General features: G+C 46.0%; 1 protein-coding gene across 2 annotated transcripts in view; it reads right to left on the minus strand.

The window, feature by feature from the left end:
• SHROOM3 (shroom family member 3) overlaps window positions 1-13,837 on the minus strand; it is a 109,067-nt gene extending 95,230 nt beyond the window's left edge. For both annotated transcript variants that reach the window (XM_074542132.1, XM_074542131.1), the window contains exon 1: window positions 13,322-13,837. In XM_074542132.1, coding sequence (XP_074398233.1) covers window positions 13,322-13,486 — 165 coding nt within the window. In that variant the 5' untranslated portion in view covers window positions 13,487-13,837. The remainder of the gene's footprint in view (window positions 1-13,321) is intronic.
• Between the last annotated feature and the right edge of the window lie 3,421 nt (window positions 13,838-17,258).

Below are 17,258 nucleotides of genomic sequence, written 5' to 3' on the forward strand. Positions count from 1 at the left end.
TGAATAGCCGGCGCATTCTTGGTGCACTCATGCGCGCAGTGCCCTCGCAGAGGCCCGGCTGGCAGCACCCCTGGGCCTCATTAGCGCACACACGCACCCATCCCGGGCTCGCTCCAACGCCGCCCGCCCGTTCCCGTGGGCCGCGGGCAGCAGAGCTGTCCTCAGCTAACCCGGGCCTGGCCCGGGCGGGACACAGCCACCACCGCGGCTCCTGGGCCGCTCCCGGGGCCGAGGCCTCACGGGCCGGGAATTACAGCCCGGCCAACGCTGAGCTGACAGCAAGGGTGGGCACGAACACCAAGTCTCTGACCTTCCAGCTGACATTGCTGCTGGAGGGTTCACCAGCACACTGTAGCTGCCACCTCCACAGCATGCTCCACCAGGCCAGCAAAGCCCCACAAGGAGCAGCAAGCTACAGGCACGTTTGGATGCCTGGGACACTGTAGCTGCCACCTTCACAGCACGCTCCACCAGGCCAGCAAAGCCCAGCAAGGAATGGCAAGCTACAGGCACGTTTGGATGCCTGGGACACTGTAGCTGCCACCTCCACAGCACGCTCCACCAGGCCAGCAAAGCCCCACAAGGAGCAGCAAGCTACAGGCACGTTTGGATGCCTGGCTCACTGTAGCTGCCACCTCCACAGCATGCTCCACCAGGCCAGCAAAGCCCAGCAAGGAGCAGCAAGCTACAGGCACGTTTGGATTCCTGGGACACTGTAACCCAAACCTATGGCTCCCATGCAAATGGAGCCTATGGGGTATATCCATTTTACAATCACCTAGGGTTTGGGTTGGAAAGGACCATAAAGACCATGCAGTTTCACCCTCCTGCCATGGGCAGGTACGCCTTTCACTATCCCAGGTTGCTCTAAGCCCTGTCCAGCCCAGCCTTAGACACTTGCAGGATGCACAAAGCCAGTGGCTCACACTGCACACAAGTACCAGATTGGTGTGCATACACCAGCTTTAAGAAAAGCTGCCTCACCCTCACAAGCTCCTCTACTGCCAAGGCCTTACACTACCAAAACCTCTTTGCCTGGATTAGTGCTGTCCCTGGACTTAGAGACAAATCTCACAAGTGATTTGGAATAGTTGAAATAACAAGGTTTGGGCAGCCTGGGCTGTGTGGGGAGGTTAAGCACAGATGCTGAGCACGCAGTGCCTCCTTCCTGGCCTTACCCAGTTCCATGCAAGCTTCTGCTTAGAGCCGAGCTTTTTAGCTTAGGCAGAGGGAACTCCAGTGCCCCTGACACGCCTGGGCATGGTGGTCATTACAGGATGACTCTCCCTGCCTCTCTGCACTGGAGCATTCATGGGCAAAGGGCCACAATATCCCCTCCCGAAAGGTGGAAAGGCATCTCGGGTGAGGGCCCTGGGTGAATAAATAAGAGCAGTTGCCAACAGGGAACTTGAGTGACAAAGCCAGATTTTTTGTGGGTATTCAAACAAGAACCAGGGAAACTTCTCTAGACACCGAGTGCTCCTGCAAATCCAGTTCTTATCTACTTTGCTTTAACGACTGCCCAACAACTTTTCTAATGCCTATGTGACTTGGGTGATTAAATCCAACTGGTGTCATGTTAATAGTGAAAACACTTCCCAACACACACTGACTCCTATAAGATATTAATTAAAAATCAAACAGCCTGAAGGTTACTATTTTGAACACAAAAAGGTACAATTTTTCAATTTAAATTAGAGTGTCATTATTTGATTTGATTTTGGTAGCTGAAGCTGTCTCTGGGAATTGTCAAAACTAAAAATGTTATTGAAACAAACCATCTGAAACAAGTGCAAATATTTTTTTAACATCCAGTGACCTGAAAATCCATTTTTCACTCAGCTCCAGTTATCAATAATAATAAGGGAAAATATCTTTCTCCATTAGAAATATTACACGCACAGGAATAATATCCAGTGATATTATCACATCCATTCCTTTATGAAAATTCTGCCTCACTACCTAAGTTTTCCTAGGAGCTTAAGATATCCCTTGTACTATTAAGAAAAGGTCTTAAAAGGGGGATTCTGGCAAGGTTCAGCTCCATTTCACTAGAAGACAAAAGGCCAAAATAAGCCCCAAAGATAATAAGGAGTGTCATTCATAGGTGGGATGAGAGCTAAATTACTCCACATTCAAGCAGAGTTTTAGTTTAAAAGACAAGAGTGGGGTACCCTCATTTAACTACAGTGATTCCAGTGGCAAGAACAAGGCTGCTTCCACATGCAGGTTAAATGCAGCAAGGGGTGTTGCTCCCCAACAGGCATGAAAGCAGGAATAGCTTTTAAGGGTTGAAACTTTTAGCTTTGACGTTTTTAAAGTAGAATACTTCAGGTTTGCTTGTGGTGATCATTTTCATCTCAAAGTTCCCCTGCATTTATTATACAGGGTCAAACAAAACTTGTCAGTTCAGCACTGGTCCCTCATTTTTTTCTATCCTTCACATCTTGCCATGATTTTGTTTCAGGGTCCACAAGAACCATTCTCTTTATACAGACCACCAAACCAAGAATATTACATAGTTCTATGTTCTTTAAGCTTTGCATGTATTAAAAATTAGTATTCATGCCATGGTCAATATGCTGTGAGTAAATAAAAACTGTAAATCCAAGTGAACAACCAAACTCCTGACACTGCCTGATCCAAATGCACAAATCCAAATCTCCTATGCTGCCCCCAAGCCAGCAACACACATATATCCAGATATTCAGAAAGAGAAAAGGAATTTCATAAGCCACCAGGCCAAGAAAATTCTTCCTCTGTTCTCCTCCTGACCAGGATCTTTGGGTTTCCAGCATTTTTCTTCCTGGCCGCTGTTAGTTTTGGCAAGAGCAGTAATACCACTAAGAAGTTACAGACCCCCTGTTCCATTCCAAAACCAATTTAGCTAACTTAAACCAGCAAAAAAACCCCAAAACCCGCACCTTCTTATCAGATGGAATTTCCACTTGTGCCTGAGGGAGAGAGGAAATCAGAAAGCATACTGCAACCCAGCAGGAAATATTTCTGGCCATGATTAATGCTTCCTTTAGCAGTGCAACAGAATCTTTGCAGATCTTTGGGGATCCTTGGAAGAATTCCATTTACTACTCTCCAGGCCATATTTTGCTGTGAAAACCTTATTACACAACAGAAGCATTAACGGATTCAGAGTAAAATAAGAAAAGATGTATTATCCTAAAGATTTGGAGAACGGGGAGAGAAGAAGTTAAGAAAGGCACACAGGGTTTTCCTTTCTCTCCATGTGATTATGTTGTGATAATGCCTGCTACAGACCCGTCCATCACTCGTGGACTCAGGTCAGAGAAGCTCTCTGACCCGACCAGCTGGGTGACACAAGCCAAACAATGACAAATTCAGCTTCAGTTGCTCTTGCCAGAGGGATCTCAGGGTTGCCTGTTGAGCAGCTATGAGACAGCCACACTTTCCTTTTATCCATCTTGGTTTTTTCTTTCCCTTTCTTTTTGTCTCGGCTTGGGAATTTGCAGGGATAGCTACAGAGCTTGGAAAGGCCCAGTCTCTCATCTCGCCTTGCAGAAAGGTGTCCCTCTAACTTTGGCTTCCTTACCCAGCTCCCACATTCCCAACTTTTAGCACATAGAGAGGTAATTGCCTTGAGTTCCCTTGATAGGAAGTACTTTAAAGCCCTCCTGTGGCACAATAATCTCACCTTGCAGATTTCTAGGTATTGCTGTGAAGCTGGTCAGTGACATCTCACAGGGATGCAGGGGGCCAACTCAGCTCCACTTGCCACTGGATTGATAATCTCCCTTCCAGTCACTGGGGAATGCCACAGCCACAGGCACGATGGAAGATAATGCCTTGCTGGAAATGGCAGGATACTGCCCCCATTTTCAAATTACCCTAAAGAGAAGCAGACTCACTCTGGAGTACTGAAGAGTCAGCAACTAAGCAAAGACATTTGACTGAGGATTGTGCTTGGTCCACAACTAGTCACCAAAAGTACAGGGGCAGACTACAACCCCCCTGTGAATTACAAAGAGGGCTTAATGTGACTCAGGAAAAATCAAGATGATAATGCTGTTGTTGCCATGTGATTTATCCCGACCAGAATTTAGCTTGTGGCATCACATTTTTCCCCTAGTACAATATGCCACCCTGAGCTTCTATAATATCTCATCACCAGAGGCAGGAGGTCTCCCAGAGCAGGGCTATCACACCCTCTCCCCAGAAACCCCGAGGGGTCAGTGATTCAGCACTGACTCAGCGGGAGCAGGACCACAGACTGAGCCACTTTGTGTCATTTCTCTTTGCCTTGCCAACTCCCCCATCCAAGGGGGGACACAGTCCATCCTGTTAAGCTAATGAGAGCTGACAAGATCCCAACCTGAGAAGAATAAACCCTACAGAACAATAGATGCTCGCCCTGGTTCTCTTCAGCTCCAAGCAGCACAGGAACCTTTTCTTTCAGCAGCTGATGAGATAGACAACAAGTCATAGAAACACTGAGTCACCCAAGCGTACTTACTGTTGTTTCTGCTTACTCCTTCCTCCAAACCTGCAGCTTCTCTTGGTGTGCCCACAGTTCACTCTCCATCAGTCTCCATCAAAGTGATATGAACCAGAAAAAGCCCATGTCCCTGCTGGGCAGGGAAACCTCGAACTACAGTCCATGATTAATGTCCAACACTTGGTTAAATAACAGCCAGTCTTAAGGAAAGCACAGATGAAAGTTGTGCCCAGACATTTTTTTGCACAGCACCAGTTTCTTAGAAATCTTGGATGTTCTCTCTACAGGTTTCTCAGCTCAGACTGTACAGAGCACAGTCTCCCCATGGTCTTGCTGCCTTTCCGCGCTGTCTACAGAAAAAGAAAGACTGAAGCACCTGCAGTTCTTGTGCCTGGAGTTTACAGGGACTGGACTACATGGAGGATAGAGCGATTTTTGGATGTACCCCTTAGTGAGCAGGTGAGGACACAGGTGCTGCTGGCAGGTCAATGTGTTGCTACGTTAGAGGCAGCTCAGAAAGAAGCACAAGAACTTCTGTTCCCAAAGTAGAAGGAACTGTTAATAAATTGAAAATCCAAAGTTTTTCCAGCTGTGGAGGTGTATTGCTGAGAGTGGTTCCTGCAGAATGGCACAGAGGAGTGTGGGGACCCCTGGCCAAGCCCGACTGCCACTGACTAAAGCAGGAGGGAACAGGGCCTTGGGCTGGCAAAGGGGCTGCTCTGCACTTATGGGCAAGGAGAAGCAGGCAGTCCCTCCCCTCCCCTGTCTGTGGCTGTGTTTTTGGCCTAGCAAAAAGGCTAAGTTGCCCTTGATGAAGCTGTGATGGAAAACTAATCCTCTCCAACAATAGCCCAGTGCTAAGAAACATCTGTGGATCTGGGCAGGAGAGAAAGCAAGGACCTCTTCTAAGGGCATTTGTTTCTCCATCAGTCTTTTGTGGTGTCTCCCTCAGCCACCTCCTTCCCTGCTTGGTTATTCCAGCATTAGTTTGCACAGGCTATTTGCAGAGACAGAACAACAACAGAGGTCTGCTTGGAAAGCCAGCAGAAACCTCTTAGCTTGAGACCACAAATGTGCAGAATCCCCAAAGAACAAAAATGTTTGAACTTGCCTCCCCAAAAGTGTTGTATTCATTGACTTGCAAGCAGGGGGAACAGCCATAGTAATTTAACCTAGGGAAGAGTGCCAACAACTTATTTAATTGCAGAGCTGGTGCCAACAACCCCACAATGCAACTATTAATACAAGTCTGCAGTACAAGACTAATTCTGCTAACCTTTTGCTATTGCCTTTTAGTCAGGTCAGTGGCTGCATCCCTTCGGTGCTGACACTATTCAACAAACACTGGCAACTGCTTTTAAGCAAACACCAAATGGAGCAGGGCAGGAGGGAGGGGAGAGGGACCATTGAGAAAATGAAGACTCCCCCCATGACCTCACCCCTCGCTGCCCAAATGTTTCACATTTCTCTCTCCATTTCAAACCTCTCTCTTGAAATGTGTCTTGCCATGTATTTGCCCATGGAAAACAGCCAGATCTTTGGTCTGGATTCCTTCAGCTCATTTCCCAGTTTCTATGAGACTGTATTTGAGAAATGTGGGTCTATCTCAGTCCACTGGCAAGAGTGGTCATCAATCAGTGTATGAAAACATGAGGTCTGACACTGGGGACCAATCCACTTTTCTAAATGCGTCGTTCCTTTAAAGAACACGTATTTTTACAGAAAAATTTTAAAAGAAAGCAATAATGGATCTGGCACTACTGCAAGTTTTCGAGGGCACGATTATTCCAGCAATTATGTGCCATTGTAAACATCTTAAAATCCAGTATTAAATGATGCATAAATCTGAAGCAACCTCATCATCATTCTTGTATGAGGGAGTAAACTTGCTGCTGCATTTGCAGACTCTTGCTTCACTCTTCACCCATCCCCACATTTGGGGTTTTATAGTTACATCTCGTGACTGTATCATAACTTCCAACCACCTGGAAGCACATTTCTTTAGCTTTTACCTTTATCCTGCTGCCACTACCATGATAGAGAAAATAAACACTGCCTACAAACTCAACAGAAAAACAAGGTAATAGAGCTACAGTGAACACCCCTTCTCAGGGGGCCAGCAGTTCTCTACAGGTATTGGGGAATTTTCAGACCCTGCTGATCCTACAAACCAATCCCCTGAAGACTTCAGCTCACAAATGGCACCCTGCACGTCACGTTCAGCAAATGCCCGCTCCCCAGAGCGGCTGTAAGCCCCGGGATGTGCTGGATCTGCGCTGGCCGGGCTGCACAGGCCGGAGCTGCTGACGGCAGCGCTGCAGAATGTGCGACCCAGCCAAGCTCCTCATGCGGCCGGGCCTCGCAAAATCCCCATTCGTGGGCAGAATGGGCAATGGCTTTCAGGCTGCCAGATTATCTGGCGAGTCTGTGGGAACTGCAAAACACTGCACCTGCCTGAAAAATGGCACCAGCTCAGCACAAGACGTTTCCAGAGGGGAAAGTTAATATATGGGAGGAATGCACATAAATCCTGTTATTTCTTAATGGGATTTGGGAGCTTATTTCTCACCCCGTGCTTTGAAATGTATCCCACAGCCTATTCTATTAATGAATTTAAGCACAGTGATTTTCTTATCAGCAGGAATCATTCTTCACTGGGGTTCGATTTTTTTTTTGGTGGGATTTTTTAATGCAAGTGTGAAAAATTAATATTATGCTTGAATACCAGTTAGGATGTTAACAAGCTGTGTCCTGCATAAGCTGCTCTTGTTCTCCTCCTGTTGTTCTTTTCCTAATTTCAGTTGACCAAGAAACCTGGAATCATTTATTTGTTGGGGTTTTTTTTATGATTTAGGCAGTGGTTGGCTAAAAATGGAAAGATGGGAACTCTATTTCTGGTTCAGCTGTGTGAATGAGTGGACACAAACTTTCTCTTGCTTAAAACAAACAACATTTGGAAAGTTTTTTTCCACCTCTTGGGTGTACTCAGTTGGTACTGATGGTTACCAACATCTTTCGGAGTTTCCTGGCACTGCCTTGGATGCTCTCTGCTGCCCCTGGATGGGGATTCACTCCAGGCTTTGGAAGTACACAAACGAGTCACAGAAATTTTCTGCCTTAGCAGTCTATCTTCAAAGGCCTCTGCACTTGTTCCTCTGACTACCAGAGTTTGTTGGAAAGCAAATTACAGCTCACCTCATTTCCACTTCCCTCCCAATTCTGACTGGTTCAGAGAATATCCTGAGTTGGAAGGGACCCATAAGGATCATCAAGTCCAACTGCTGGCTCTGCACAAGACCACCTTGTGCCTGGGAGCATTGTCCAAGCACTCCTTGTGCTCTGGCAGGCCCTGGGGAGCCTGTTCAGTGCCTGACCACCCTCTGGGTGAAGAACCTTTTTTTAATATTCAGCCAAACACCTCCTGACACAGCTCCAGCTGCTCCCTGGGATCCTGTCGTTGGCTGAATACTTCCTGTGCAATAAACCTATGCTGGATTCATGCTTCCCAATTTTGAGCTTCCTCAAAAGTTCCCGAAGGGAAACAATGATGAAATTTGAGATGAGATTAGCTCAGCTCCAGCTCTATTATCAATGATGGGTTTTCATCCTATGCCTTGGGCTCCCATGAGCTGTGGTAAAGGCTGAAAGTAGTGGACCCTTTCACAAGCAAACATCTATTGTGTACAAACACCGAGTTAAAGAGTGCATTCCCTAGGTCTCATTTTAGGATCAGCTTTTAAACCTCAACTCTGGCTGTATCTGCTACGGGCAAGGATATGTGGCATTTTTCTGTCTAATCTTTCACGCAAGCTAAAGCCAGGGCAGGATTCACAAAGGCTTCATTTCTGGACCTTAAGGATTATGTGTTATGTTTAATCACACAGGATTCCTCTCTGTCCTGAGAGGAAAACATTTCTTCCCTTATACCTTTCTGTGACTTTGGAGGACATGACACTCAGTAACTCCTGTGGCAGCCATGAGGGGTGGAGACCTGATCTTTCAGAGGATTTAGTGGATTTAGGCCAAAACCTCACAGCTTGGGCTGACCTCTGCTGAGGAGGAAACTAAAGTATGACTGGTCAGCTGGACCCCAACATCTGGCAGCTGCCATCCCCACCCCTTCTCAGCACGGAGAAATCCTTTTCATCATCTTTTCCTTCCACAGGCACATTCACAACATAGTTGTCTGCGCCCCTGGGGATTCATAGCCTGGGAGAAGCACCGTATTCCCTGCAGCCAGGCTCCCTGGGATGCACCACAGCACAGCTGGCAGGGCCCCTCAGCAGTCTGAAAGCTGCCCTGACCCTGCTGGGGCGGCAGCAGTGCCCACAGGCCCTGCGCACGTCAGGCTCTGGGCTTGCCTGTGGCTGCTAATGCAGTGCTGTGGAAGTGAACAGAAGTCTTTTTGTGCTGGAGAATGCTCGGCAGCCTGATGGGGGGGGCTGACAATAGAAGCCTTTTCATGCAGCAACTCCCTCGCTTTAAGAAAAGGTAGGGATCCTGTCCCTTGTGCTGCCATCAGCAGTCTTTGGAGAGGCCCTGATGTGAGCCCTGGGAAGCCAGGAAGAGGGGTGAGGAACTGCCTGCTGCTTCCTCACACAGTTACTGTGGCAGCTGCCAGTCTGCAGCATCCACATCTCCTTGGTTTCTGGGATCAGACATCTGCCCTGTGCACTGCCTGCAGCAGGAGACAGATGTGCCAGCAGAGGATTTTGCACCGTGGACCCCTCGCCATCACCAGCCCACTTGCAGAAAATTGGAAGATAAAGGGTGAGAAGGGGTGGTTTTGTCAAAAATTAACAACACGGGCCTGAGCTATTCTTCAGCAGCAAGGAGAAAAACAAAGTCCATATTGACAGCAACAGGGGTGGAAATGTCCAAAGAAAAATTACAATAAATTTCAAATCACAGAAGATGTCACTGTGCCTCTGGCTCAGTTTCATGTCCTAATGCCCAAGCCAACAAGTCTCTCATGACTCTGCCAGCCTCAGAGAAGCCTCCCTAACATGAGCATGGGCCATGGGTTTGGTGCCTGCAGCCCTACGAAAAGGGTAAATGTTCCTAAACTGCCACTTGTCACACCAAGGGATGCAGGGAACAGTGCAAAGGAACTTTGCCTGTCAGTGCATAAGATAATTTTATTTTGTTTAAGGGACTCTGGGCATTCAAGAGGGGAAAGCTCCGAGCTCCTGCTGCTGGGAGAACACTGATTCCCAATGTTTGGATCAGACAGGGCTAAGTGTCTGTGGACCAGCTGGGTACAGAATGGCCTTTTGAGGTTTTTTTTGTCAAGAATGGTGGAACAATTCCCACTGCACATCACTAAGTGCTCTTTGAGCTCCCTCAACCAAAAATACCAGAGAAGCAGCACAGGCAAGGGAGCCTTGTGAAGGCAGCTGGGTCCAGCCCCTGCAAGCACTGAGAGCACAAACCATCAGAGTTTGGATCAGGCTCCAGACAAGGTTTAAACACCTAACAAGAATTCCAGATTATTTCTCAGGCTCTGTCCCAAACTATTCCCATTATTATTAAACTTTTATTGCTTCCTACATCCCTGCTGAGAGGTAAACCTCAGAGTTTGTGTCATGCTTTTGGCATGAGGTCCCTGCAAACGACCTGTCCTTTTGAGTGAAGGGAACCCATGAACTCCAGCACAGCATGTGAAAAGTGTTCCCACACAGCCACCATCCCAGGGAGAAGGCTTTGGATGCTTTAATTCCTAGGCAAGAGAAACAACTCCTTTGTTAGCATTGTCAACACGGAGCTCAAAATAAAAGGGCGTTTCAGAGGCCTACAACAGCCAGAGCTGTTCCAAAGGTTTGTGTAGCAGGAGAAACACGCCACAGAAATACCTCTCCTGGCTCCAAAATGGTTCAGACTGATTAACATTAATTACCTAAGGTTAAAAATTCTTAGAGAAAATTGAGAGGGAATGAAACCTTACCTTCTCTTACCAGTTTGCCTTTACTGCCTATAACAGTCAGGGCTTTCATTTTTGCATTTTTGCAGCTAAGGGTGAGCCAAAAAAGTAATTTGGAAATAGAAATCTGGGTTTACTTCTGGGTATTATCATGATTTTGAGGCCACAGAATATTGGATTCTTATTAAACACTTGGTATCACTGTGGCATTTGTCATTGAAGTTCTATTTCCAGATGAAAAAACCACTTGTTTAATGAAATTTCCATTGCAAACAAATATCCTCAAATTGGGCCAAAATTACAGGGTTCTAAATTACTAAATAGGTATAACAAAAAATCAGAAATTCAGCTGTAGGACCCAAGGTCTAGAAACAGAGGAGTGGAGGTCACTTCAGGGAATCTGACTTCTACTCATTTTGAAGCCTTAGTGACACATTGAGGACACTGAGTTACTTTTTAAGCACCAATGGGTGTAAACACTAAAACCAAAACAAGCAAGTGTCCTCCTTTTTTTTAAAAGGAAAGCAATTAAAAACGTGAGAACCTTCTTGCCAAAGGACTATTTGACCACATGTCATTGACTGCATGTTCTGTACCACACAATTAATATAAAAAGGAAAATACATGGTGTTAATTTGCCTCTTTTTGGGCACTGTCCCACTGCTGCCCAGGGACATTTTGGTGCTCCTTTAGCTGCTGAGTTTTGGGCATTTCCTTGAGGTGCAGCAGAAAAGGAACATGCAACTGCCTACCTTTTGCCATCCTTCCCCTTCTTTCCTGCTGGTACAATAAAAACATGCTGGGAGGATTCCACAAAGCTTTATTCTGAGGCTTCTCTCAGGGAAACATTTAAGAATCTTAAGAATTACTTTGTTATTAGAAACTGATGCATGATTCTTATTTTTTTTTCCACAGTGTAAAGTGATTTGCTGCAAAAAAGCATTTGTAGTATTATCTGGAACTGTTGTTGGATCATTCCCAGTGCCTGCATCCTTAATGGTCCTTTTCAACCTAAAACTTTTTATGATTCTCCAAGCACTCTTGTAGAGAATTAAATCTGTAACATAATTCATCATTTCCCCACAGTTCCTCATTACTTCACAGTACACTCAGGCAAGGAACGCTGAATTAACTAAATGAGTAATATGCAATTAATTCTGAGGAGCACATAGTGAATTGAAGCACCAGAGGAATTTCTCAGTTGAAACTGGAAACCAGGAAACAGGAGCTGCCTGCATTCCAGAAAGCAGAGCTTTCACATGCAGCCATTCTCCAGCTCTGCATCACCCATGCATGAGCAAAACACTGAAATGCTGACACTGATAGCACAAACCAAGCAGGGACTACGAGGAGAAAAAAGGGAAAACCCCACCAAAAATAAAACCCAGCACATTTTTGCAGTGTTGTTTCAGGAAAGGCAGGCACAAATCATACAGCTCCCAGTGGCACTGTGCACACTCCGGGCATGTTTGACATTAAGGGGCTTGGTTGTTGTGGAAACCAAATCCCATAGATTAATTAATGTTCAGCAGCCAGAGCCATCTCCCATCCTCTCTGTCTCCCTGCCCCCAATTAAAAAAAAAATAAAAAGGAAAAAAGGGGGGAGTGCAATTTTTACATCACAGAGGAATGTCAGAGGAAAAAAAGTCTTTCCTCACAACTGCAGAACACTGCCAGGAACAGTGAACAGCCTGTGTTAGTCCCAAGTGTTTATAAAAGAAAAATTAAAACCACCATTTCAGTGAGGCTGGCTTTTGTGTCTGTGGCTATGCCAAACTGCCTCCAAGAAGATGAAAGATGCAAGAAGGATGATTGCGTGACATTTCTAAAATCCCTTTACGCTGAAAAGACTTTAATAGGACCCCCCCTTTTTTATTTTCAACATGTAAATGTAGTAATCATAACTAATTTACGTCAGTGACTGACAGTCTTCACGTGAATGTGTTTGCACAGGGAATTGCAACGGAATTTGAAAATGCAAAGGATTTGAACAACATTGATTCTGAGCATCAGCATTTTCTTGTATCTGCTGCTGGTTGTGATCCATTGAATTCCCCACATACATCCCAGTTTGCAGGAGGGAGTAGGTTTGGACAAAAGTCAGTTTGTGCACTGGGAGTTTAACATACACACTATAAACACAGAATGCACAAGATTGATGACACAGGACACATATGGTTAGGAGCCACTAGAGGTGAAATTTCAGAATTACCTATATCCTATTTTCAGAACAGTTTTAGGGTCATAGGTCAAACATATTTTAGATATTCAAAGATTTAGGGTGATGCTTTTGAAAATCCATGGTCTTCAGCATCAGTTCTGATGAGAACAAGGAATTCCTTCTCCCATTTTCCCCCCTCAAAACATCCTTGAGAGCTATGCCTCTAGTTGCCTGTTGAGAATACCCAATCATTAAGTAGCAAACCTCTTGAAGGTGTACCATACTTAACAGATATTTACTAAGCAGGGTGAGCAAACCACTTACCAACGAGGTGCAAGAGTTTACTGCACGGTTTCACACACACACTCCTAATTAGCCCACATTCCTCCGTGTGGCTGGAAGCACGCACGGTGTTTACCTCAGGAGTGGCGGGGATGGATGGATTACTGACCGTGCTCAGATATGGCACGGCTTCACGACACAAGATCACTTCACCAGAGTCCCCTGCTCCCTCCCATTGATGGCAGTGAAATAAATACAGCCACAAAACCTGCACTTGGATAGTTCAACAATGCCAAGAGCTCTCCTGTGTTTCTCAAACACGCAGCTCCTGAGCAAAGCTGCTGACTCAAACAGGTGCTCAGCACTCAAACCCCAACCAAATACAAGGTCAGCTATAACATTTCGGTGTTACTTCCACAACTCTTGCCCTCTGACTCGGGCACCACTCCCACCTTGCTTGCATGGCGTAGAAAATGAGAGCAATTACCTTGGAGATGATTAATGGCTCTCCGTGCTCCAGCCCGCCCTTCAGCGTGAATCCCCATGGAGCACCTCCGTGCAGCAGTGCCTCCAGGTAGATGTATCTTCCCTTGTGGGTGATGCTGCACTCTGAAGGGGAGATGCTGCTGTTAATGTTGTCTAGCATCCTCATCTGTCCTAATCACATACTCAGGCAAACACAAAACCCACTCAGGCAGTCACAGAAGGACCAGCTCGGAAATCAAAGTCCCCAGAAGCCCACCGCAAGTCATCCCTGAACAGGAGGAACAAGAAGAGCCTGAGGTGGAAAGTTCTGCTTCAGAGCCGGAGTCCAAGGTGATGGGTTAAAAACAGCCCCATCCACATTTCACTGCGCCGCTTCTCCACCGGGATTTTAGTTTCAGCACTGAGCTCTCCCCATTCCCAGCTGCTCTGAGCATGAGAGCTCGGGAAAGATTTCTCTTCCTGCCTTAGGCAGATCAAAACTGCTTTTAAAGATGGGGGCAAAAAAAGAAAGAAAGAAAGAAAAAAAAAATAAAGAAAAAAAAAAGAAAAAGTTTATGGATTTAAAAGCCCCCGGCCAGTAAATTGCCAAAATCCAAACGAATGCTTCATTTGTGATTGATTATCAGTCTTTTCTTCCTTTCTGCATGCGATTTACCATTACAATGGCCTTTTTGCCTCAGCCCACTGCACTAAAAGAATGGAAGTGTCTTCTCCCTCTCAGCTCTCAGTTACTCTGCTCGCTTACTTCACAATTTTCTGACTTGTCAAAAAAAAAAAAAAAAAAAAAAAAAAAGAGGCGAGGGGAGGAGGAGGGAGAGAGCAAGTCCATTCCTAAAACCCTTTAGAGGGGTTTAAAATGTGAAATAACTCCATACTTATTGGATTAAAGACTGAAAAAGAAACCATTGGGAAAGCTGGGGAAGCAGGTGAAATGAATCCTCTGGGAAAAACGTTAAGGCGATAGCTGAGCTCTTTTCATTTTCGGTGCTCTCCCCGATGAGCGGCCAGAGCTGCAGCAGCTACTGCTGCTCTGAAGGAGGGTGAGGAAGTGAGGGGGGAGAGAGGGAGGGAGAGAGAGAGAGATGGATTAAGGCAAGTAAGGCAGTGCTGCCCAATTGTGCACATCAAGCACGCAATTATAAAATGCAGTGTGCAAAGCTGGGGCTCACCCTTTTATTATGCCCCCGGAAACCACCATCTTTCTATTGTCCTTGCCAAGGAATTGTAACAATCCAAACTGCCAGTTGCTGAAAACACAATGGACCTGTTCCAAATCAGCTCAGTGGAGCACTGCTAATAATTCTGCTCTCATAAAGTGCTTTTCCTCTGCGTGGAGCCTACCAGCTTCCCAGGACATATTTCTTTTCCCCATTTACATTGCCAGAAAATGCCAACGCTTTTCCAATAAATGGAATAAGAAGCAACACCAAAACTCTGGATACTTTTATTCGTGTAGGCAGTTACCTATTGTAGAACATGTGGCTGTGCGTGGATCTGCTCTTCCATATGTGCACGTAGACTTCAGGACTTGGCTCATCCCTTAACATACATCACAGCACGTGTCACAGAAGGTGTGCAAATCCTTTCCTGACTTTTAACTGGATCTCAAATGGACAATAGAGAGAGGAGACCAGAGCCCACTGCCTTTCCTGTTGGCAGAGCTGAGGAAACACACAGTAGTGTCTGCCTCTAAGGCACCCCCAGCTTTTGATCTCACCCTGCATGGAATGTGCATTATTTCTCTTTCTGGTTTTGCAAGCTCTCAGGGCCTTGTGTTAACAAAACCTTAAGGAACAGTGGGGGAAAAGCTTTGGAGCTGGGACTCTAAACCCAGGATTCCTTGCATTTGTCCGTGCCACCCCATTCCCATTCCAGCCATTAAGATGTTGCAGGTTCCCAGAGCCTTCTATTTGCCCCACACGTCCCAGGTCTCATTCCTGACAGCCCTGGGGACAAATGCAGGAAAGAGGCCCCTCGCTTTATTTTTCATGGTAGATGATTCCTCAATCCTTGCTTATCCTGAGCTTTGCTCCCTCAGCTTCCCTCCCAGGGGCTGAGTTTTCATTAGCCTCACAACCTGGTCAGGCTCACAGGTTGCTGTTATCCAGAACTCACTCTTTAGCCTGACTCAAATCAGATTTCTGAGGCTTTACACTCCTAATGTTTCAGTGTGAAAACCCTCGCTCCAAGGCACCACAAAGAGCAATTCATGCCCATGCTCTGCACAGCCCTTCCAGGGACAGGAAAAGCCTCTGGGAGTTCTCCTGAGGCCGTGCCTCCTGCTCTCCTCAGCCAGCAGGACTGGGTAAGGCTGTGTAAGGACACAGAGCCTGTGAACAGCCCGAGGCACTTCTCTGGATTGCATCCATTTCCCATAGGAAACGTTTGTCATCACAGCTGTCTGTGGACACCAGATTTCCAGTGAGAGCTCTATTTCTCACGGGGTCTGCTGCATCTGATCATTTAAAGTTGTCAACATACTTCTGAGAGAGAATTTTACTTCTCCTCCAGCACTGTGGTTTGTTTCAAGTGCTGAATCCAACATAATTTTTGCCAAAACTCCATCAGATTTGTCACGATTGCAAGCACAGAATTTTCTCCTCTTACCGCCCTCAAATTTGCTATTTTTCATGCCGTTAATCCAGCTGTAAAAAGGTCACAAGCAGGTGCTTCCATGTATCAGAGACTCACAACCAGCTAAGGAAAGAGGTTTGATCAATCACCTCAGAAGAGCTGCCAAATACTGTGCTACCTCCTCAGCAGGCTCTTATTCCACACAGGAGCTCCTCTCAGGACAGAGCTGACATACTCTTTGATGGGATACAACCAAAAGAACCCGGGCTCAGAAAAGGGCTTTCCACACAGAACAATATCATTGAAGTTTTGCACAGTTGCCATGTAAGGGAAAATAAATTAGGAACGGTCCAGCCAGAACACTTTCCCTCATCGAGCACTGCTACAGCAGGAAAAGTTACCACTGATTTCACTTTGCAGAGGTCCCAATCAAACCCTGTATTTATCATCAGTCAAGGCAGCTGGCAACTGCCCTGTGTTTTCCTAGATTCCTTCAAACAGTACAAGTTTCTTTCTGAAATTAAGTTCGTCAGTGCAACACTGCCCCTGTGTGCTGAAACCAGAAATTGACACAGTTTAAGCTGATCGACATACATGCCAACATTTTCCTTAGTTAATAGGCATTTACTACGCTTTTCCCTTTCAAAAATGAAGCAGAATCTGTCCTGAGTGTTCAGAGTGCCTGATCTGATCAAAACCAGGAAATTCAGCTCATTTTTTACACACTTGTTACTGCCTTTTTGGCAGGAGTGCTAAACACTAGGCTTAGTTTAAATCTACCTGCTGCTTAGTTCTACCCTGGAAGTCGAGAGGAAGCAGATCCCCAGTTTGTCTCTAAAGAGAAATTTTATGAAATAACGTGGGCCCTCCTACCTTTCACAGAGACCCAGTGTGTGACTTGCTGATGGCCATACAGGAAGCATGAAAAGGCTGAAAAAGAAAAGCTCCTTTTACCTTAGTTCCTGGCCTTATCACCGAAGAACTTCCCTTTTCCTTCCAGGCAGGGCTTTATGTAAGTGGAGGAGCATCAGGAATTTCAAATAATGGGCATCCTTCAGGCACCAGTGGGCCCAGCTTCTTCCTCTCCCCAGGAGTCCTGAAGCCATTCACCTCAATCTGCAGTAGGATGGAACAAAACACAAGTGTTAAAAGACACAGCTCTCCTGGATCAGCCCAGGACTCCTCCAGGAATGAACAATTCCCTCTTGGGATAGCAATTCCCCTGGAAGTTTATTATATTTAAAAAAATCAGGAACAAACAAAACAAAAATATGGCTTTCCTATACTTACCTACAATCAGCTGGGGCTGACTGTAACTTATCCATCTCCTCAGCTCTGGAAAATGTCAGTCTGACATCTGAAAG

Source organism: Zonotrichia albicollis, chromosome 5 (genome assembly GCF_047830755.1).
Source record: "Zonotrichia albicollis isolate bZonAlb1 chromosome 5, bZonAlb1.hap1, whole genome shotgun sequence".
NCBI lineage: Eukaryota > Metazoa > Chordata > Aves > Passeriformes > Passerellidae > Zonotrichia > Zonotrichia albicollis.